A 23,028-nucleotide genomic window follows, 5' to 3' on the forward strand; every position below is an offset into this window, starting at 1 on the left:
TTATCTGCCTTTCATTTTCACTAAACGGCCTTCTGTTTCAAGTAAACTCTTCCTTACACGTCCATATATGCTTCTCTTACATACATATACAGCAAACCTCTTTTACATATAACTGAAAGTGTATGTACAGTATATAAGCGAGTATATTGATATGTATGTGAGTAGTTCGTAGTGAAATACACAATACCAATAGCATTGTCTCACCCATCCAGATGATCAGAATCAGGTGTCCTAGTCACTTGGCCTGGCCACAGGTGTATCAAATCATCACTCAGGCATACAGACTGTTTTCACAAATGTTTGTGCTCTCAGGAGTTCAGTGAATTCCAGCGTGGAACTGTCATAGGACACCACCTGTACAACAGATCCAGTGGTGAAATGTCCTCTCTCCTAAATCTTCCACCGTCAACTGTCAGTTCTATCAGAAAAAAATGGAAGAGTTTGGGAACAACAGCAACTCAGCCACCAAGTGGTAGACCACATAAACTGATGGAGAGGGGTCAGGATGCTGAAGCATAAAGAGGTCGAGGACTTTCTGCAGTCAATTGCTACAGAACTCCAAACAGACCTTCAGATTAGTCCAAGTCCAGCATGCAGAGAGCTTCATGGAACGGTTTCTATGGCCGAGCAGCTGCATCCAAACACACATCACCAAGTGCAATGCAAAGCGTTGATGCAGTGGTGGAAAGCACACTGCTGTGTTTTCCACCACTGCATCTGAGGCCACTGCTCTAGTCTAGTCCAGTGGCGTCCTATTTTTAGAGTCTTTGGCATGACTTGGCCTGGGCGGACACTCTTCCACAAGGCCACTGAGCTGGTGGACAAAGCACAGCCCAGGTGCCATAAAGTAATTAATCTGTCCCACCAAACTAGAATAAATTATAATAACAATCCTTCATAGTTGTAGGATTAAAGGTTGTCATCTGGACTTAGTTTTTTAAAGTTGAAGACGTTTCACCTCTCTCTTTCACCTCAATGTAGCCTAAGTTGACAATACCATCCAGTTTCAGGTCTGACTCCTCCCCCATGAACACATATCAACCAGCTCTTTTACCAGCTAATTCTTTTTCCAGAGCAAACCTCCACCTCTCTAGATGATCCTCCACCTGCTTCCTGCTCTCATTATAGATCACTATGTCATCTGCAAACATCATGATCTACAGAGCTTCCTGTCTAACCTCATTTGTCAGCCTGTCCATCAGCACATCTCCTCTCTGTGGTTTAGTTTTCCTTTATACTTAAAATATCTTTATCTTAAAATGTTGTTTTGGGCACTTAAACGTTTGTAAACTATAAGATCAGTAGTTTTTTTTTAAATCAAGGGCTATAAAAATGCTAAATTTTTGTGTGCAAGTTATATAGTTTACTTTAAATAATGAAATTATTACATGTAATCAGTTCATTCATGAGTGTTTTGTGTTTCATTCTTGGATATGAGAGAACACAGAATAAAAGCTCAAAAAGATAAAACAAGTGTTTGAGTTGAAGCTCCAAAGAAATCCAGCCTCATTCACATAAAGATAACCCAACAACAGAAAAATAGGCCTGGTGGTTTTAATCCAAACAAAAAAATGCAAATCTGCTCTTCATTTGGTTTTGAAATTGTCTGCTCTGCTTAGCAGGTGTAAAGCTCACCTGAGTTATAGTTCTGACCAAAGAGCAAACATGGATCCTCTGGAATTTGTGGATCTTAGTTGATCAAAGGTGCGATTCACTTCCCTTCAGACAGATGGCTCAGGGAGATGAAGAGCATGTGTATCACAAATACGTTGAAAAAAAAGAACTAAAGTAAAACATAACAGCAAAAATCTTGAGACTTGAAACATGAAGTTGGGAGATGTCTCCCGGTGAGGATGTGCAGAAAGCGTCATAGCCAGAGAACCAAGGAGCAGCTGGTTGCTTTCATTCTGGTTTTCCTGTTGTGGTGAGGATATACCAGCCTCCCACTGATCAGCTGTTAGAACTGCCTGATTCTTCTAGCTTTGATCTAATTCAGTCTTTGGTTACCTTCCAAGAGAACTGAAATCCAAACCAAGCTGAAGAATTGTTTTGGATGTCCAATCACATTGAGGCCACAGACTTTACCAGTGTAAAAGCGCTGTTAATCCAGTTCAGGGGGAACGTGTGATTCATGTTTTCCACTAATCCATATTCCACTGGTTCCAGCAGCATTAGAGAGCAGACAGCAGAGTTCTGCTCTTCATGGTAGCTGGACGTCAAAGCTGGATCTAGAAGATGCTTCACTGTTGATCTGAGTAGCTTCTTCAGTTCTCACTGGTGATGGCAGGTTCCCTTTCTATGTTTGCTGACTAATGAGTACTTTTGCGTCAGGAAGTCTGAGTCCTCCTCACCGAAGTCTCATTGTGTTCTGCGGTTCTCGCAGCTGTATGTTCTGCAGCGGAGTCACATACAGAAGCAGTTTCTCCTCCTTTGTTTGCGGGATGAATGTCCACCAGGCGTAGACGAATCCTGCAGGGGGAGGCAGCTCTCTGACAGCAGAACTACAGCCAGCTCTTTGTATGGCAGCAGCTACACCCCCCACACTCCCTGAAATGCCCTTTATCTACATGGAGGGCCGTTGATCTAACTTTCTCTGCCTCCACAGAAAGGCAGCAATATATACATGGCTTCCTGCAGACGTGACACAACTGTGTGATGTTCACACCTGTGCAGGCTAGGGTGAGAGGCTACTGTTGCAAAAACTGTGCTGGTTTTCTTGTGGGGGGGCTGGGGTTCAAGGACTTCCTGTTAGTTGATGCAAACAATCAAACTTCAGAAAATCACTGACAGCAGAAAAGAAAGGTTGAGCAAAACTTTTATTTGTGCCTTTTTGTCTTTTCACTTTACTGTCTCAGTGATACATTTCAAGTTCCAAAATCTTTGCTGATTCACTAAACATGATGAATTTTAATTCTCAAGTGGGCTTGAAGAATGCTTAAAGTTTGAATTAAGATCACTGAAATTTAACAATGAGAATATTTTGTGTAACAAATTATTTGTTAGTTTAAAATGTTTGTTCCTTCCACATGTGTAACAGCAAATAATTAATTACAAAAAAAGGCATCTGGTAAATGGATAAAGTCTGTGATCAGTCTGGTCAGTGGAGTATTTCTAGTTTTCTATGAGGGGAAAAAGGGAATCAGTGTTCATAACAAACGGCATTAGGAAAGATTTCCACATCCAATGGCTGAACACTTTGATAAACTTTTTTTGAAGATCTAAATATTCACTTCCGAGCACTTGACTTAAAGTTTGAATTATTTATAGTTTATCAAAAGTTGTTGGAAGGCTCGTCTACATTAGATGATGCAGTTTAGTTTAGTTGTTTCTCTCTGCTGTTTTTGGTCATGTTTGGTTCTTAGTTTGCCCCCCATCAGCATCATGTTGGTAATCACCCCCTGTTTTCATTTCTGTTAATTGTTCTCACTTCCTGTTGGTTGACTCAAAAGATCGAACTTCAGAAAATCACTGACAGCAGAGAAAAGCATGAGACAACAGAGAACGGTTCCCTCGGGATCAGCAAAACCTTTAATTGTGCCTTATGTCATTTCAGTGTGTAAATGTCTCAGTGAATAACGCAACATTCAGTGGTGTCGAAGGGGATCTTGGAGGTTTGGCGGTTCTCCACTGAGGCAATCGGTGGTTGCCCTAGCTGGTCGGCTGCCTCGGTCCCATGGGTGCCTAATCAGAGCTCTCCCAGGGGCAACACTTGGAGGCGGGGGCCTGGGCTTGCTCCTGGGACTGCCTCTTTCTTGGGACCCCTGCGCTTGGGAGGCTAGAATGCTGGGGGGGCGGTGTGCTTGGACATCAGCTGCTTGCTGGCAGTGATGAGCTAAGATAAGCTAATTCTTCTCTATGAGTTCTGGTACATCACCTGTCCGTCCTGGGGGAGGATCCCTCCTCCATGTGGACACCCCTGAGGTTTCTTCTATTTTTCCGGAAACCGTTTTTTTAGGAGTTTTTCCTTACCGCGAAGGGGGGTCTAAGGGCAGGGATGCCAGTTTAGTTTAGTCGGTTTAGTTAGTTCAGTTTAGTATTTTCCTATTGAATTCTATGACTTCATGATCCTTTTGATTTTATGTTTACTTTACAATTACCGGTACGAGGCCCATTGAGACGACTGTTGTTGTGATTTTGGGCTATTTAAATAAAAATGAGTTGAATAATCTGGAGGAAGGAGGAAGATGTTTAAGAAAAAAGAGGTAGTTTGGGATTCAAACTGATAAGCAAGACCTGTGAACCAGCACTCCCATGTCTGCAGTAAGAAGTTTATACGAGTGTTTTGTTAACTACTGACCTTGCATCTCTTAGATTCATTATTCTTTTTTGTAACCAAGGCAACCAATTCTAAATAAAATCGGAGGTTGGACAGGCATCCCCAGAGCTGTTGGACTGTTGACTGTTTGGGCTCTTGTGTCTGTTTTTTTAATACTGTCTTGTGTTTTCAGAAACAACATTAACAGTATTAAAAGGAAATTATATTCAACACCAACAAAAATGTATATATGCATTCATAAAATGAATAATCTGTTGGTTTTACATCAAGATCACAAAAAGCACAGATTTCCTTCCTTATTCTGTGTTTTGAGCACAGCTTTATGTCAGAACTGAACACTGAATAAATGACACACAAACACAAAGTAAATGGTAAATACTTATACAGCCCTGTACTGCCCTCTTAAAGGCCCAAAGTGCTGTACAGTCTCAGTCCCATTCACCCATGAACACACAATGATGGCGGCTCCACTGCCTAACACTGGTGTCAACCTGTAACCACCAGGAGCAACATGTGGTTCAGTGTCTTGCCCAAGGACACTTGGACGGGCAGAGCGGAAACCCAACCTGCGATTTTCCGATGCACCATAACCGTCCTACATTGCCTATCGAATGGAAAGTGAGGACATGTAATAAATAAACGTCAAGGACGTGTAAAAAAATTATTAAAGCATTACTTTATTGGCCACTGCTGAGTAAACTAAAGCAACAATCAACCCACTTGTAGAAAATCCAGCTGGTGTTTAATTCTGTGCTTAGTACCAAACTCCCTGAACGATCTGCTGTGTTGAATTGATGCGCCGTGCTCAGACGTCTGACAAAAAGCAACAACAAAAACAGACTCCTTGACTACTGTTGAAACCGCAAAGACAAAAGCGGCAGATCAGAACCCCTGTAATACAAGAATCTGGGTACAAAAGAAAATAATGTGATCATGTTTTCAGTCACTCCAGGTTCATGTTAGTAAGTTTTCATTTCTGTTAATTGTCCTCAGCCTATTTAAATGTCTGGTTATGGAGGGACGCCACTCTTCCCTGCAGCCATGCTCTGCTGCGCTTTGCCTTTAGCAACAAGTTAAAGTATGTTTTTGTGATTCATTGATTTCTGGGGTAAACTTTATAAAACGCTGACATCTGCTTCCTCGTCCCCTTTGACCCATGTGCTATCCTATGGGGTCCCGGTGACCCCACCCTTCCATTGAGGTGTTCTCCCTACCATGACAAAGGTGGATAAAGGTGGAAAGATTTCATGTAATCCATGGACACCAGTGAATATCACAAATCATTGAAGAAAAAAGGTTCAGAGCACTGTCTAGTGGGTCTAGATGACCCAACTCCCAATGTTAAAGTGCCTAGGATAGCACAAGGTTTATACGTTTCAATTATTATCCATTCTGTGAACAGTTTTTGAGTGTTTTGAAAGAAGTCAATATTAATACTAATTGTAAATTCATCCAAAGACCCATATCCAATAGTTACCCAAGTCTCTCTTATTTTGATTTTCTCGTACAGGAAGATGCTTAGTGTAACCTTTGTGAGTTTCAGTTCATGTGAGTTCAAATGAATTTACTCACAGTTCAAGATAAAAAAAAACTGGCCAACAATTCATTACCTAGAGCCGTTTCCCCCGCAATAACAGAATTTGACAGCTGTGGTGAACTGTGAGCAGAGGAAACCAGATGACAGAAGATGCAGAGTATGCTTGAAGTCTGACTTCAGTTCAAGTTTCAGCAGCAGGTTCTACTTCTGAGTTTTCTCTGGACCAGCTGGACCACCATGGCTCTCAGAGCTCAGAGCTGGTGCTCTCAGCATGAACCAACAACAACTATGTGAACCACATCCTTCAGACTTTGCTGAAAGCTTGAAGTTTGCTGCAGACTGAGTTTAGTAAAACTGAGACTTTCCCCCAGCCTGTCCCATGATGCAAAAGCTGGAAGTCTTACCGAACCAGTTCAGATCTGACAGTTTCTGATGAAAGGTCTGCAATGATTCAACACAAAACTAATGGGATGATGCGTTCAAGGCTCCGAGGTCGAACCCCCAGCCGATCCTTCCTGTAGCGCGGCAGCAGAGTCCTCCAGAGGCGCAGACGCACTGCCAGGCTCCTCTGGACGCATCTGACTCCGCTGAACATCACGGGAACCAGCTCAAAGGCGCATGCGTTAAAACCCCGGAGCGCAGCAGCAGCACGTGCAACAAGCGGCGGGCGTGACGGCGGCAGAGGACGGAGACACTTACCGGTGGGCGCGGCTCTGGGTCCCACGCGCCGAGAAGATGCTGCTGCGCGGAACTAAGAGGCGCGCGGCGCTCTGCGTGACGGTGTGACGAGACCCGCATAATGAGGCTGCTGCTGCCTTCAGGAGCTCCAGGATTTCTGAACTCCTATTCAAACTTGAAGTGAAGTCAGTAGAGAATCACTAAGGCAGTGTTTTATAACTTTTGTTCAGCCAAGGCACCGTTTTTACGCTGATAAACTACTGGAGCACACCACAGACTAAAATCACACATAATAACACTCTAGGGCCGAACCGAGTGTGTACAAAAATTATACTTTCTAAATGTCGAATAACAATTAGTGTGAAACTTTGGCCTGCTTTGTACAGCACTCATCAGCTATACTATACTATACTATACTATACAGCTATACTGTGAGTAATCAGACCTCTCATTTGTTAGAAATACTTTCCAGTTCCCTGTGCGTCATACGGATGAGCCAGTACCTCACTGCTCAACAAACATCATATCAGATCTTCCATCCACCCATCTTCTTAATCCACGGTATCCCTTGTATCCGCACTGTATCTCAATCCACTGTATCCCTGGGGTCACAAGGTTGCAGGAGGAAGTCCTGGCTGCTGTTGGGAAAGGGGGCGGCACACCCTGTCTGTCGCAGGGCACACAGGCACTCCCACACACAGGGACACCTTGGAGTAACCTATAACCCATTGAACCTATAAAGCAGGGGTTTGGACTGTAGGAGGACGCCAGGGTACTTGGAGAAAACCCATCCACGCACATGGAGAACATGCAAACTCCACACAGGAAGAACCCAGATAGGATTTGAACCAGGGCCTTCCCACCGTCTCATGTACCAGATTCATCTAACTGCAATGCAAATTTTTGACTATTGTGAAACTTCTCCAAAACAAGAGTTGATGTTTGCAGACATGACATGAACCTGTCATAAAACTGGAGCTATCTGAGAGAGAACTAAGCTGTCAGGGCCGAGCATCTCCTTTGCAACTTCTTTACAGGCAGCATTAATGTTTCATTTAGCGATGACAGCTCTCATTTATTTTTGTCTGGTTCTCCATCAGTGTAAATTACAGCCTGTTAGGATCAATCAGTCATCTGCTGCCTCCCACCGGCATATAAGGGTATTACGCTATGGGGCGGTAAACTCAATCAACCAATCAATCAATCAATCAATCAATCAATCAATCAATCAATCAATCAATCAATCAATCAATCAATCAATCAATCAATCAATCAATCAATCAACCAATCAATCAATCAATCAATCAATCAATCAATCAATCAATCAATCTCGCTACATGGAAATAACCATTCTCAATTCTCAGTCTGCCTGACACCCCTGGTGGAGCATGGAGTACTCATGGAACATCTGTAATTTAATTTAAACCGTTTTTGCTTTAGTTCTGTGCATCTCTGGATTCATTTACCAGCATCCTGACACCACTCCATGCCAGAAGCCAAAGTTATTGTTCTCCAAAGCAGAAGTTGTACTTCTTTGTTTTGTGTTTTGTTTAGCAGGAGAGTGAGAACGTTGTAATAGGTCTCTACACAACAAGAGTTCTGTTTTCACAGATGACCTCAATGAAGACAGAAAATCAAAGAGATTCTACCTGAATGCTATCATTAGCTTAGCTGAAGGATAGACAGTTTTAACCACAAACTTCTCTACTTTGAATTGTTTTTCTTATATACTTTATGAAACATATTGACAAATAGCAATGTTTACAGTTTTTTCTCACAACAGAATTAAACAACAGTTAGTGTGACCTCCACAAATATGTGGTCGTTTTGGGTGCAACCGAGTGTCAGTTGGATTTTCACCTCATTCAGTAATTTATGCCTTTGGAGAACTGAATAAGTAGAAATCTCTGCAAAATCATTTAGACTGGCTATGATCATTCCACGTGTGTTTTTATCATGTCTGTCTAAATGAACTATTCTTTCAGACTGAATTTTTATTGTTCATACAACTATTCCTCTTCCTTTCGTTTCTTACATCATTGCTAAAAAATTTGTTGAACATGTCAAACATTTTGTGAAATCAGATTAAAATATTTTGCCTCTATGAAAATGTTCATAAATAACTTTTCTCAGGTGAACCTCAATAGACTAATTAGTTGTAGACTTTCAATATACTACAACCATGGCTCAGAGTTGGTGTGGCATAGTGTGCTGTAGTAATCACAAAGGGGTGTATTGTATTATTGTATTATAAAAATTCATTTTGTTTATACTTGTTTTTATCTGTACAACAAAAAAGATTGACAACCTAGAAGGGGTGGACGAGCTCATTCAGTGTCCTGATCTAAATGAATTCTAGTTTAGAAAATGCCATACATGACTTATAATGCTGTCGTCACTTTACATGACATTGGAAACACTTCCAAAGAAACCTGTCCCAATCAAAACATGTTCAATGCTTTTCAGTTGATTGTTCAAAGAGGCAGGAGTCAACAAGCTTTAAACTATGCAGGGGGGGGGTTGTTTTGCAATCTTTGCAGGTAATAATTTTGCACCATCCAAGGCCATAAGAAGGTTGTAATTTTTTATTAACCCATAAATTGTGAGCATTCAGGGAACACCCTGGTGCAAGCTTGTGTTTAACCCTTGTTCTATCTTAGGCACTTTAACATTGGGAGTTGGGTCATCTAGACCCACTAGACAGTGCTCTGAACCTTTTTTCTTCAATGATTTGTGATCTTCACTGGTGTCCATGGATTACATGAAATCTTTCCACCATTATCCACCTTTGTCATGGTAGGGAGAACATGTCAATGGAAGGGGGGTCATCTAAGATAGCACACGGGTTAAACTAATCACGTTGACTGCTCATACTTTTTGGTGACGGAATTTGAAATGATCTGCTGTTAAGGATCATTTCGTATTTTTAGCTGGTTCATTATGATGCGGGTGTCAACATTTTATGAAGTCTTTTTTTCCAGGTTTTTGGTATACTTTAACTTCTGTTATTTTAGCCCTAAGCAAATAGATTCAATGATTTCTTGGTAAAACATTTCAACTTGTATTATCTTGTTATATTCCCAAATCATTTAATAACTCCTAACTACAATTATTCATTTTTTCTTGGTAAGACCTCCATCTGATTTAACATTTTTCTCCATGTTGGGCTGTTAAAGCCTGCAAGGTGTTCTTGGCTGGAATATGCTTGTTTAAGTGAAAATATTTCTTTGTTCTTTTTTTAATAAACATTTCCTTCATTCATCTTCTGCCGTTTTAACCCTTTTGGGGTCACGGGGCTGCTGGAGCCTATCCTGGCCACTTGTGGGTGAAGGCAGGGGACACCAGTCTGTCACAGGGCCACAATCACACACCCATACACTCACACTCACACCTAGGGACAATTTAGAGTAACCAATTACTAGAAGCATGTTTTTGGATGGTGGGAGGAAGCTGGAGACCCCGGAGAGAACCCACACATGCACGGGGAGAACATGCTAACTCCCCACAGAAGGGCCCCCCCATTGATATTCGGGTTCAGGTCCCCCAGCCAGGACTTGAACCGGGGGCTTCTCGCAGTAAGATAAGAGCACTAACCGCTGCACCACCGTGCAGCCTGTTTTATAAACATGTTGAAGATTTACTTTACATAAAAAAGAACTCTTTCTAGTCTTCTATATTCATGCTGTCATATTTCTACTTTGCTGACAGTTTTGATCATCAAAAGAGTTTTGATCTAACCCCATTTTCTCTAGGTTGCATTTTCAGATTCAATCGAATCTGCCTTCAGAATCCACCAGCCTTTGCAGCGGCAGAAGCAGACAGCTGCAGTAGGCAATCAGACTGACAGTGAACTGGACACGTTAGCCTCCTATAGTTAGAATGATAGCAGAGGAATACTTCTAGCATTGATCAGACTGTGGCACAGCATTTTGCTCTGTCCCTTCTACCTGTGACAATCTCTGCTTCTGTTCGGCGTCATTTGACATCAACAGACAACAGGCTGCAGATGGAGGTGAAGCACAGAAAAACTGTACCGCAGTGACATTCATCGTAACTCAGGGAAGAAATGCAGTTTAGAAAAATAAAGACCTGTGCGGATGAGTGCAACATTTGACCTTTATTTTGAATATTAAAATGACTCCACTCACTGGAATGCAAGCAGTCTGTGGGACACGTTATGGGAGTTCATCTTTGAATGTGTGTCATGGTGTGAGTTTCTCAGCATTTTTGTCAGTCTGGTTTGTTCAGTTTTTTGTGAAACGTTGTTCTTGCAAAGATAGGTGTGCATATGAGAAGATTTAACATCAGTACATGAAGCAAAACAAGACTTCACTTCACCTGAGGAGAAGGTAGTTGATCAGAAATGTGTTCTACATGTTCCAGTCAGGTTAACAGCTAGAACTGCTGGCTCCCAGCAGGCCTTTGGCAAGCCAACAAGATCCTTCACAACAAGGTTTGAAATCCATTTCTTCATGAATCATGATGCTAGAAGACTCAAACCTTCCCATGTTCTGATCCAGCATATGCAGCAGAGTCTTCATAGTACACAAAAATAAAACCAACAAGCAGCAAACAAATCCTCCTGTAGGTTGTCCTCTGGAGAAAACAATGGTGTCTCAGATGTGAGAGGTTGTCCTGTAGTCTGGAGAGGGCATAAAGTCCATAGAATAACCACAGGTCATCATCTGGAGCCCCTGAACAAACAGGCGATGTCAGCTTCTGTGCGCGTTGAAAGGGCGGGTCACAGGAAGATGTAAGGATACTCTACAGTGACATATACAAAACTCATACAAAAAATAAAAAAAAAGAAAGTAAAAACACTTTCTTGTTATTGATCCAGTTTCTGTAGAATGGCTCATCTGCAAAGATTTATGAAAAACAAGTCTAACAGACACTTCCACTGGAAGAAGAGACTTCTCTGTCTTTGACAAAAATAAGCAAAAAAAGTCAAGAATACTGAAAAGAAGCAGCGCCACCCGGTGGCTGCATTCTACTCTGTCCTGGTGCTTTCTTCAGCCGTCTTTGGCAAAGGCAAGTCAAACAGGACTGTTTTCACAGCATCGTCGCCATCACTGTAAAGACAGAAAAAAAAGAAAAATTACATTGAAATCCTGGAAAAGTGCTAAAAAAACAGTTGAACAAACCGAACAAATGACTGAAAAAGCACCGGCCTCCAGAGAAGAACTCCTTTTGTGAGCACTTTGACAGATTAGAAGGAAGTCTGAGTCCTGAGAAGTTACATTAAAAGATAAAAGAGTTTGGATCTAAAGTCAGTCACAGCTCTCAATGACAAAGTCTGATCAGTGTGGCCTAATCAGTTACTGAAATGACAGGAACCTCATGGAAATCAAGACCAGGGGGTTGTTATCTCAACCCTCACTTTATGGTATAACCCTGCCTTCATCCTTGTTGAATGGTTTGATCCAAAAGTGTTTCTGGCTCCCCCCTGAGAAACCACAGCTGCTCTGACCCTCAAAGACGGGTCGGTGACAGCATCAGTCGGGTCTTGCTGATGCTGTCAGACGGGAATCTCACCTGGCGATCACCCCCTCCACATCTTCAATCGTGTCAGGGAGGGGCTTGTTGGCTGTCTCGGGCAGCAGCAGGGTGAGGCCGGCGCCCAGCAGCGGGCAGAGGCCGCTAAGAACCATGGGTGCATGAGGGCTAATGTTCCTTAGAAGATACATCATGGGGGCCAAGACCCCCCCCGTCCGTGCACACATGGATCCTATCCCAATCCCGTTCTGTCTGCAAGTTCAAAGAAGACACAAGTTTTAAGATCTGCTTCAAGTCAAAGATTTTTTTTACAAAACTAGAATAGAAAATGATTTAATCCTAGAATGGTTTTAGGGGAATAAATACAAACCTCCCTATAGAAAAAAAAAACGACATCTAAGCAGAGTATTGATGCACATAAATCTGGGAGGAGGCAATAAAGTCCATCCTCTTCTCTGTTAGCACTGGCAGGAGGCATTTTCCTTTGAACTGAATAATGTATTCAGTAGATGGTAAAGGGTTACGGATGGCAGCTATGGGGTGGCAGTATACTGTTTCCACTCAGCAAAGCCAGTCCTTAAGCTTGTGTTAAAAGAAACATTGATTGTGTTTTGGGATCATGGGGTGTTACTGTTAACAGGGGGGGTTGGTAAAGGGTGGGTTGGACTATTATTTGAATGTCTGTGCTTTTGTTTTTTATTGTAAAGCACTTTGAGAAGTGAAAAGCACAAGAAGAACATTTTATAAATAAAGTTTGATAGGCTTTGATTTCAAATGGATTTTTTTGTTCTTTTTGTAAAGATAGTCACTATTGATTGATGTTCAGAAAAGTATTGGCCTTAATGCCATTACAGTTCTTGTGTGCAGAGGCTTACAGGTGTCCGGATCACTGATTGATGATCAGCTGCTGTGTTCATCGGTTTCAGTGGTAGTTCCTTTATCTACAGGGCTTCCTTAAATCCAAGCACCTGAGTCTCACCTGATCACTGTTGGAAAGACCTCCGCTGAGTAGACGTAAATGATGGACAGAGAAGCCGTGATCCCAAACTTTCCAATCATGGCAAGGACTGTTTTCACTATGAAGAGTCCTGGGGGAATATGAAAGACGATGAGAAACGGAGGAAGAGCCCACAGAAACCCAAGAGGAAGACTGGTGCACACTGACTGCTGGGGATGAAGATGGTGAGCAGGCACGCAGAGCCACCCACTGCCAGGAACGCCAGCTGCGAGATTTTGCGAGAGCGGTTGAGAGTGAACAGGGTGATGGTGCGAGCGGGCATCTCCACCAGACCGAAGATCATCTGCGTCAAGTAGATGTTCATTCCAAAGTCAGAGATGTTGAGGGACAGGCCGTAGTAGACGAGGACGTTGACAAACCTGAAAGACAGAAAAGGCAGCCTTTCAGGACTCCTGCTCAACATGGAGACATCAGATGTGCCTGTTTAAGGGAAAAAGACATAAAAATCTCGTTCCTGCAAGACTTCCTTCTGACTGAAACTGAAGACACTTGTCATGTTCATCTACAAACCACTAAGTGGTGCTGAAACCCCAACAATGCAGCTATTGGGGTGATGATGACAAGGGCTTAACTGCTCAAACAGTTTGTTAGCCTCATCTGTTCATTTATTGTTTAGTTTGTTTGTGATCTAAAGCAGAATATTTCACATATTCTGTCAGCTGCAATCAAGAATTCGCAAACTACACAACCGAGGAAAGTTTAGAAAGTTGTCAGTCCTCTGGGTCACATTTTCACACGATGTCTGTTCCTCTTTCAAGTCTGCCTGTCCTGAGGAACGTCTACAGTTTATTGGTGAAATGTGAAGGTTAGGGTTGGCTTCAAGGGTCTTTGTCTCATGCTGATGATCACTGTCCAAGTTCTGATCTCTGCTGGATGAACTCCATCAGAACCTCCTGGTCCCCTTGGCTCTCTGGTTGTTCTGGATTGCCCGGTACCATCACGACATTAACCATGAGGTGAATGGATCAGTAACTCTGATGGGAATGGTTCACTTCAGACAAAAATAAATGAATAGAATGTTCTGCAGAAGTAGGAACAGCAGTGATTTAGAACTACAAACCAAATTCTGAAGCCTAATTTTAGGATTCATCTGGATTCTATTTTAAGTTCACTTTAATGTCCAAACCTTAATGACCCATTTGATGAAAATTGTGTTTTTAACATGTTCTAGTAGCATTTTGTCCATTTTTTTCCTTTTGGGGTCACGGGGCTGCTGGGGCCTATCCTGGACACAGGTCACCAGTCTGTCGCAGTTCTAAGTATTTCTTCATTCAAATTGTTGTAAATCAGAAGCAGATGAAAAAATGCAGCTTGAAGAAGAGCTTATATGTAATGCAGAAAATACCCTGGGGGAGCCAAAGTCTTCCTGCTCCGCTCTATTCTGATCATCCACCTGCAGACAAATAGATCCACGAACGTCTTTGTTTTCTGGGCTGGTCTCTGGATCTAAACTGTTCGGCTGGATAGATCAGATATTCAGATATTGCTGCCATTTTTGTTCCACCATAGCTCATGTTAGCTTGAATATCAAGATCAATATCTGCTTCCTTACTCTCTGGAAAAAGTTTCAAGTTTCATTCAAGGTTTTATGATAACATCATCATGACCTGCCCCCCCCCCCGCTGACTGCTGATTGACTGAACACACCTGATCCAGGTAAGGAGCAGCAAGAAGCGCAGGCAGGGGGGTAGATCTGGAGAACTAGCATCAGGGCAGCCCTGATCATGACCATCATGAGCCATGCTTTAGAAATGTTGTTAGGAAGACTGATCCAAGTCAGAATAGGAGTGACCCCCCCCCAGGAAGTTTCATCTGTGCAGGAGAACTGAGAGCTTTTCAAACATTCCAGTTGAGCCACTTTTTTCTGCTTGACTCAAGATTGAGGTGAACTTGTTCGAGGCTGCCAGGGCTTTTTCTCTCTTCAAAAGTAGGCCAGCCAAAGACATGCTGCTGTTGGGGTGTCTTACTGAAAGGAGGAGGAGACAGAGAACAAGGTCACAGCCATAAAACTGGCAGCAGGAAATGCTCAGTGCAGCCCAGCGGACCATCCAAGGTCGACAGCTGTTATTGTAACCTCAGCCCCTCCATCTGCACGGTCACTCTGATAAGCAAGGATAAGTGTCGTCTTAACACATATGCAGACATGGAATCACTAAGAAGTTGCCCCAGGGCTTCACCTCACAATAACAGATGAGGCTCTTCAAGGGAAACGTGTCGAGGTCTTGGAAGCTGCAAATCCAGACTTGCAGCAGAAATGAGCGACCGCTTAAATCATCAAAATCATAAAATGTGCAGCTGTCATTGAAATATGGCGCTTGCTTCCTCTAGCAGCCCTGCAGCTCAGAGCGCTGAGGCGTGGCTGGCATTCAGTGAATGGACGGCTTGTTAATGTGATCCTGAGCTAGGTGTGTGTGTGTGGGGGGGGGGGGGGTGAGAGGGGATTCACAGCAGGCTACGAGAAAAAAGGCTAGATCTGCCCCCATCTCAGGTTACAGGAGATAATCCCAGCCAGTGGTTTTTATCACAGGATTAAACATATAGGAGAACATTTTATGACTGAGTTAAGTTTTTCCAGAAAAACTTTCAAAGAATTACCAACTTGAAGAAATTGTTCGTTCCATATTTTTAGTTTTGCTTTAGTTCAAAAGCTCTTTTTTTAATAATCCCAAAGTACAAAATTCCAGTTGCTTAAAAAGCAAAACAACAACAAGCCCACAGCACGATGCCTCCACCTCCATGCTCTACTGCAGGACCCCTTCACCATTCAGCGACATCCAACCAAAGCAGCATTGAGCTTAGGGTTGGACTTCTCAGAGATAAACCCCAACAGCACCAACAAACCGCTCTGATGACGCTTGGCTGCATCACCTGTTTCAACCTGAACTTTAAAAAAGCCTACAGTAAAACTGAAACCAGTTTATTCCTGCTTCAGCGTAAACAGTTCAGAGGATAATATGTCAGTTTTGGGATCATAAAAAGTAAGTGTAACCTCTGACAAATACGCACAGGTAAATGGCCGACAAAGTGTGCATTATCGGAAATTAATGAACGATGAAGGCCAGTAACCCGCTTATACCATGGTCACCAACAAAACAAATAAACATTCAATCATATTTTAGTTCTTTATGCTTGTTATTTTTTTGGTTTAGATAGCTTTTTTCACAAAAAGCAGACTATGTGTCACGTGGTGTGGCGTGTTGTCAGGATACCTTCACGACGCGCCACTCGGCTGCAGCGGCAAAGGAAAGAGATATATATATATGCTGGTCGTCGTGATTAAAAAAGCATCAGTTCAGAGATGAAGTTCTCCTCTTAACGCTTGTTTTTGTCCAGATGATGAAAGTAAAGTTTGTTTTAAAGAGGCCAGCGCAGTGATATAGAACATTTATGCTATTTCTTTTTAGGTGTGTTATCCTGTGGTATATCACTTTTTAATGCACACCCAGCAGCCAATCAGAATGGAGTATTCACCCGGACCATGGTATCATAATAAATACACACCACATATGCTGGAACGGGGCATTTTTTAATTTGTAACATAAAGACATTGTGGAACCTCCTGATTATCTGTTGAAATCTGAAAAATCCCAGCCAGTGTTCTGCTTTACTCACCACAGGTAGAAGACGATCAGGGAGTTTTTCCTCATGGTTGGGGTTCGAACCAGGTCGATGAAGGAGTGTTTTTTCTTCAGCACAGAGTTCTGATCAGCTTTGTATACCTGCTGACATATGAGCAGGCCAGTTAGAGGAAGACTGCAGTTATGTGATAAGGCAAATGCAGAACAGGGCTGTTTGAAATACAAATGACAAGCCGCTATCACAGCATGAATGCAAACTAATAGTGGCCTCCTCTGTCCCTGTGAAGTACGTACACACATGACAGTGGCAACTTGTTTGTCCTGCTTATGAACCAAAAAAATAATGTGACCAAATCATGGACACATCTACAATCTAATAATGCTTTACAGCCATTACTTTAGGTTCCATCAATTTAGATTTTTAGAAAGATATGCAGCAAAACCATTTACTGTATCAACAACTGATCTCCAAACAAGTTCTGCAACTATAATCCAGACAATTCAGAGAGGAAGCATCCCAGCGTTTTTCCTGAGAAGAATCGGTTTCAGCACAGGAGCCTGTAAAGACATAAGAGCATTGTGTGGAGCTGAATGTTTAAAGCTCAGGAGTGGATGTCTTAGGGGGACGGGAACACGGAAGTCTCAGAAAAGCAAACGTGCAGACATCTCAGGACTCAAAGATCCCTTTTTGCTGCTGAAACTCTTGAGTCCATGGTAGGTGTCCAATGATGTGAGCGGATGCAGGACCTGGACACCTAAAGGTCAGTAGGCGAGTCAATCAAGTGGATCTTGGAGCCACAGCTCCTGACAGGACCGACAGATCTGTACAAACTAGAACTGGGGAGTAGAAAAAACAACAGACAACTAATGGGACGCCTGAAGGGACCCCATGTTATGAGCTGTACTCATCAAAGTTAGGTTCTACTGAAGTATCAACCTAAGACCTTTAATGGAAATGCACATGATGAGTCCAAGTATGACCTGGAGTCTGCTGAGACAGCTGTTAGGTGGAAAGCTCTGTGGTGCAAATACTTTCAATTTCCTGAATGTTGGCAGATGGAGACGAAGATGAAGATTGTCTGCACAGGAGCAACAATCTGCAGTCCCAGTGCAGTCGGGCAACACTCAGCTTCCGCTGAGCGTAAAAGCATGAATTCATCCCTCAGCCAACATCTGCAGAACATAAACAGCAACTGCTGCACGGATGAGGACACAAAGTCTGGGCTGCTAGGGCTTCAGAAAACCCAATCAGAGAGGAAACTGCAAACTACACAGTCATAAAGACCACGTTAGCAAAGAAGGAAGAAGCTACCAACATCACATGAACCCAGACCGGCTACAGTTGGGTTTAGCCAGAGACAAGCAGAAAAACTTCCTCCTTAAGAAAAGAAAAGTAGAACTGCATCTGCACGCTCTCCATTGCTCAACATCACAGAAATAACAAAAACAAAGACAGTTTCACTTCTTTTTTCAGTCAGAAGCCTTAATGAATGTGAAATACACACAGAGTTCTCAGCTCCTCCCCCCACACACTGTTTTCTACATTCAGAAAGAATGACCCATCCCAACCTGACAAACAGAAGATTTAGAGCAGCACAGAATCGTGCAGTGATTTACAATCTGTCAAAGCAGCATTCCTACTTTCTGCTGGGTTTGGTGTCTTCTTACTTACACCTGCTTCAGGACTAGAATGACGTTTGTGAATATTGCTGGTGATGAAGAAAAACACCAAGAGGATGAGCCACAGATGTTTACCTGACACATCTCTATGTCTTTACTGATGGGCTTCCCATTCATCTGCGCCGCTTTTTCAATCACTTCCAGAGCTTCTTCCACTCTGTTGTTTGCCATTAGCCAGCGAGCCGACTTTGGTAAAACCCTGGAAGCCAGAGGACACATTGTTAAGATGACAACCTTCGAAAAAGAACATGATCCAGGGTTTTGGAGGATGGACATGTGTTCATTTCATCCTGCAAGAGTGGGAACATTCTGCTAAATCCAATGCTTTCAGAACCAAAGACTTTAACAGAATGTGTCTTTGAAGATCATAAATAACCTGCCACAGTAGTAAACCTGTTGGTTGGAATGCTCTCCTGCATTGAGACGCCAAAAGCATGGCAGGAACTCTGTTTTCCAGTTCAGCATTTTGGCTACTTTGTGCTGATTTCTTTTTTAAATTACTGTTATCCAGGAGGACACTGCTTTGTGGTTCTGCGGTCTCAGGTGGACCAAGTCGCCGTTGCTTACCAGATGTAAATGATGAAGAGGAACCCAGGTGCTGAAATGGCTAACTGCAGCTTTCGCCAGTCTCTGATGAGGTACGCTAAACCAGCCAGTAGGATGTATCCAAAGCCGAAGAAGTAGTCTGTGATTATACCAGCCAGCATTCGCTGCTTTAAGCCCGTCCACTCGGTGCCTGGATGACAGGAAAATACAGAAATGTTTGCTCTGACACAGCTGAGAACATGTCTGCTATTAACAGCATGCTCCTATAACAACATTCTGGTGAAACCTAACATTCTTGGCTGGAATGGCTATTAATTGATAGTTACTTGTGTGTTGCAGGTGTGTTTTAGTCTCCATTTAACAGGTACAGTTGGTTGGAATGACTGAATAACAAAACCTAATTGTTCGATGACTTCCACAGAAAGTGGAGTGATACGGTTAGAATCAAAATACTTTATCTAACGCAGGGGGAAATGGCATAAAACGCAAATTGCGTAGAAAGCACAGAAAAACTGTTCCACAGCACCTGTAAGCTCGGTGGTGGAGGGCTAATGATGTGGGCTTGTTTTTCGCACTTTGCAGTAGTTGAACTGATCAGAAGCTTTTCTGCATTCCCAAGCTTTCTAGGGTCAAAACATCAGATCAAACCTCAATCAGCTGCAGAAACGCAGTAAGGAAAAGTGGAGCTAAATTTCCCCACAGCCATGAGGGAGACCGTGAAGCAAACATCACCAGTTCTGATAGTGGTGCGGACACATTATTCTCTAATACCGTTTATGTTTGCTTGATAATTAGAGAGTCAAAAAAACACAACAGCTGTTTGGTTTTCTGGTACTGAGATGCAGACGGGTCAGATGACCTATAATCAAACTGTTCTAGCTTTTACATGACCTTGTATTGGTATGTAGGCGTGTTAAGATATGATATCATACAAAAAAGAATAAATGCAGTTGTTATTCACAGTTATTTAGAAATCTATCAGTCTTGGTTGATTATACCAAGGATGTTTGACCTAAAGCATCACAGAGCTTCTATTCTCTATATCTTAAGTTTACAGAGAAAGCATCATCACTGTGGATTATCTAATCATGACCTGACCTCGTCTACAATTCACAAATTCTTGTTATTCTTTTCATCTTGGTAATGTCATTTCTCGGCTTTTGTGGTCAGGTTTTTATGTGATCTTTCATCCCTGCCATCTCCCCCGAGGTCTCTGCGTGCTGCTCACCAAGTACAAAGGCGTTCATGATCACACCAGAGATGGATGTTCCAACCATGAACCGGAGAGCGGTGTAGACGTAGAAATTAGGCGCAAAAGCTGCAGCGGTTCCAAACACGGCTTGGATAGCCAAACTGATGAGAATGATGATTCTGCGACCATATCTGGAGAAAGAAAAAAAGGTGTCTTCTTAATATTACAACCATTAAAACTGACCTAAACAAAAATCAGAGAGTGAGGAACATAATATAGATGAACAAATCTTACTTATCAGCCAGGTTTCCAAACACCAAAGCTCCAACCAAGAGACCAAACATGTAGACGGAGGAGCCCAGATTGTTCATGCTGGCATTCTCACAAACCAGGTCCCACTGCAAGCAGGAGCAGAGAATGTTCTGAAGTCATGGACAGATGTTCAGAGGAAGCTGCTGCACCCTTACATTTAGCAGTTGTTGTTAACAAGTCAGTTTAAAATAAAGTAGGGGGATACCTGAAAACAATTCATTAAAACTCAATCCATTTTGGGGTCACAGGCGCATAGTTACCCTTGGGCAAGGTACATCCCAGGCAGGTTACCAGTCTGTTGCAGGCCCAAACAAGCATAAACACATAATTACCTAGAGACAATTTAAAATCTACAAATAACCTTTAAATCATATTTTTAGACTGTGGGAGGGAGCCAGTAAAAGCCCACATAAGCACGAGGAGAGCAAGCAAACTCCACACAGAAATGTCCCAGCTGGGATTTGAACCAGGATCCTCTCACTGTGTAGAAAAGGTGCTAACCACTACACCACCAAAAACTGATCTACAGTTCAGAAAGGTTGTCTTGAGTAAACCGGCTTGCATTCTAACATGGTAACCCCAGGCTGCTCCACTCCAATCCGGTTAGGGGAGTGTGAATGAAGGCTACACATTTTCTCCTGGAACATCCAGTTCACATCTGGACTTTGGTGCTGCCATAAACCCCATTGATCCTGCACTGATGGAGGTGAGCTGCTGCTGCGAGCAGGTTTATGTTTAACACAAGTTCACTGAGAAAGAGCCAAGAAATTCCAAAAACCACAAGTGGTGTGAAGACCCCCTCCCCCTTCACACACACAAACATGATCAACTTGACAAAGAAGGTCAACCAGCTATAACCATAAAATGTGCACGCTCAGAGCTGAACTGTTTGATGTTTATGACCTCCTGACCTCCTCTCTGGAGCAATGATCTGAGGCCAAACCCTCCACAGAACCTGCTGAAGGTCTCCTGAAGTTTTGCTGGGCAGGGACTTCAAGGGTTTGCTTTGGTGGAGCGTCTGTACCTGTTGGTGGTCAAAGCGTGTTTCCCATGTTCCCTCACACTCTGCTGTTCTTTCACCAAAGCCATGGAGATGTCAGACCTTCCTGCTGGTGTCTGCAGCTCCTCCTCATCACCTCCACATCTCTTTCCTCTCACCTGCTGAGACTTCAGGTCAGCCAGAGTCACGCACAAGCTGAGCGCGTGCACGTCTCACACACCCGCCCCGTTCCTGAGCGCACGCGGCGCAGCGCGGAGCCGCGTCGTCACGGGAGGTCCTGTGGACTCACCTCAGTGACGGTGGTGCTCTGGAAGGTCTCCGTGCTGTACTCCCAGCCCCCTTGGCAGGTCCCGCTCAGCTGTCCATCATCTGCGGGGCCACCGGGGCTGCTGCGGTTCCCGGGGCCGAAGCAGGCCAGCTCGGGACGGCCGCTCAGAGAGCTGAAGTTCGCAGGGACCGGGGGCCCCTCCGAAGACCAGGAGGAGCGGCAGAGATGAGGAGGAACGGCCCCCGTGAACACCGACACCAGCATGTGGAACGCCAGGAAGATCTGAGGCACGCAGATCCACACGTACAGGAGCTTCTGGAACCTGCCGAAGCCCCCGATGGTCCGCAGAATGTCATCAAAGTGCATGTCTGTGCGTGTGTGCGGGGGGGGCTTCACAGCTGATGGACCTGAGATCTACCTGCAACTCTGCAGCTGGAGTGTGCTGGTGCGCGTCTGACCTCCGGCTGATGATGGGAGTTCATATAACTGAGGTGGGAGGTGTCTGCTGCTCGGGAGGAGGAGGGGCTCCTTCATCTCCCCACCCCGCTCCAAAGTTTCGTAAGAGTAAATTAGATAACTTTTTTTTTTACTCCCCGTGATGACATTTGGTGGTTAGATGCCATGGGTGTGGATGGAGAGGTGGATGAATGGGCGGAGTCACTCCACAACCCAAACCCCTGTCAGTGTCATCCCTGCACAGCTGAAGGATGTGCAGACCCCAACCAGCCCTGAAGAGTCCGGACTGAGTGTGCTGACACAATGAGTTCACTTTTGTCACCAATCCTCTTTTTTGACCTTATCAGGCCATCTTCTGGCTGCTGGGCTTTGCTGCTCATCTGAGCAGGAAAGCCTTCCTTTCTGTTAGTGGATAATGGCAGCCGGTCTGACAGCCAAGGCTTCCACCAGAGCCTCAGGATGTAATCTGAGAGCTGTGGCATTCTTTCATCTAGCACAGGGTGTCAGTCTCCCTTTGTCTGAGAGGTAATTCCTAAACGTAGATAGCTTTAAATGGCTCAAAACTGAAGGAACATCACAAAAAACAAACCAAGCGAACTCATCACCACTAAGTCCAGAACAAGAAATACAGGAAGGAGCAGTGCAGGTTGCAAACCCAATTTCCTGGTGAATGTTAGACCACAGCTCACATAACAGCTCACCGAAACGTGTCCCAGGAGATTCTCCAAACCGGGTTCTGTCGGATCACTGCCTGGTTTCTTTTTTTAGAGGGGGGTCAGAATCAGGCAGCCATTTGATCATTTGGAGCTTCTTTTTTTTTTTTTTTTTTTTTTTTTTTTTTTTTTTTTTTTTTCATTTGGAGCTTCATGTTATGATTACATCACAACATTTTGAAAAGCATGAAGACCAGATGTCAACATTTAAAAGCACCTTTCAAAGAGTCAAAACTCCTGGATGATTGAGAATCTTCACAGACAAAAGGTCAGGAAGA

General features: G+C 43.5%; 2 protein-coding genes across 6 annotated transcripts in view; both read right to left on the reverse strand.

The window, feature by feature from the left end:
• The window catches only part of fynb (FYN proto-oncogene, Src family tyrosine kinase b), a 36,571-nt gene extending 29,933 nt beyond the window's left edge, over positions 1-6,638 (reverse strand). For 3 of the 4 annotated variants that reach the window (XM_078943133.1, XM_078943131.1, XM_078943128.1), the window contains exon 1: positions 6,513-6,638. The gene's annotated coding sequence lies outside the window, so the exon portion shown is untranslated. Of the gene's footprint in view, positions 1-6,217; positions 6,335-6,512 lie in introns of those variants that run through there. The other variant, XM_078943129.1, reaches the window with a different exon arrangement.
• A 3,951-nt stretch (positions 6,639-10,589) lies between these two features.
• On the reverse strand, positions 10,590-22,057 carry si:dkey-119m7.4 (solute carrier family 22 member 6). 2 transcript variants are annotated; one of them, XM_004083919.5, is made up of 10 exons: positions 21,603-22,057; positions 20,296-20,399; positions 20,038-20,192; positions 18,831-18,999; positions 18,339-18,462; positions 16,618-16,724; positions 13,153-13,364; positions 12,967-13,075; positions 12,027-12,239; positions 10,590-11,563 (listed from the first exon to the last, which is right to left on the reverse strand). In XM_004083919.5, the coding sequence occupies exons 1-10, from the start codon at positions 21,945-21,947 to the stop codon at positions 11,482-11,484; spliced, it is 1,620 nt and encodes a 539-aa protein (XP_004083967.1). In that variant the 5' UTR covers positions 21,948-22,057; the 3' UTR covers positions 10,590-11,481. The 2 variants fall into 2 exon arrangements, with proteins under 2 accessions (XP_004083967.1, XP_011490366.1); XM_011492064.3 differs by having other exon boundaries at positions 16,618-16,727.
• Positions 22,058-23,028: the final 971 nt, after the last annotated feature.

The sequence above is a fragment of the Oryzias latipes genome, chromosome 24, assembly GCF_053564925.1.
Source record: "Oryzias latipes strain Hd-rR chromosome 24, Olatipes_Hd-rR_3.1".
In the NCBI taxonomy this organism is placed as follows: Eukaryota; Metazoa; Chordata; class Actinopteri; order Beloniformes; family Adrianichthyidae; genus Oryzias; species Oryzias latipes.

Bases quoted from the DNA above. Each gene is read 5' to 3' on its own strand.
- si:dkey-119m7.4 (XM_011492064.3), bottom strand. From the start codon at position 21,947: ATGCACTTTGATGACATTCTGCGGACCATCGGGGGCTTCGGCAGGTTC. The intron at 20,193-20,295 runs GTAAGATTTGTT...TTCTTTCTCCAG, and splicing joins TTTGGAAACCTGGCTGATAA to ATATGGTCGCAGAATCATCA. The intron at 12,240-12,966 runs GTGAGACTCAGG...TTGAACTTGCAG, and splicing joins GTCTTTCCAACAGTGATCAG to ACAGAACGGGATTGGGATAG.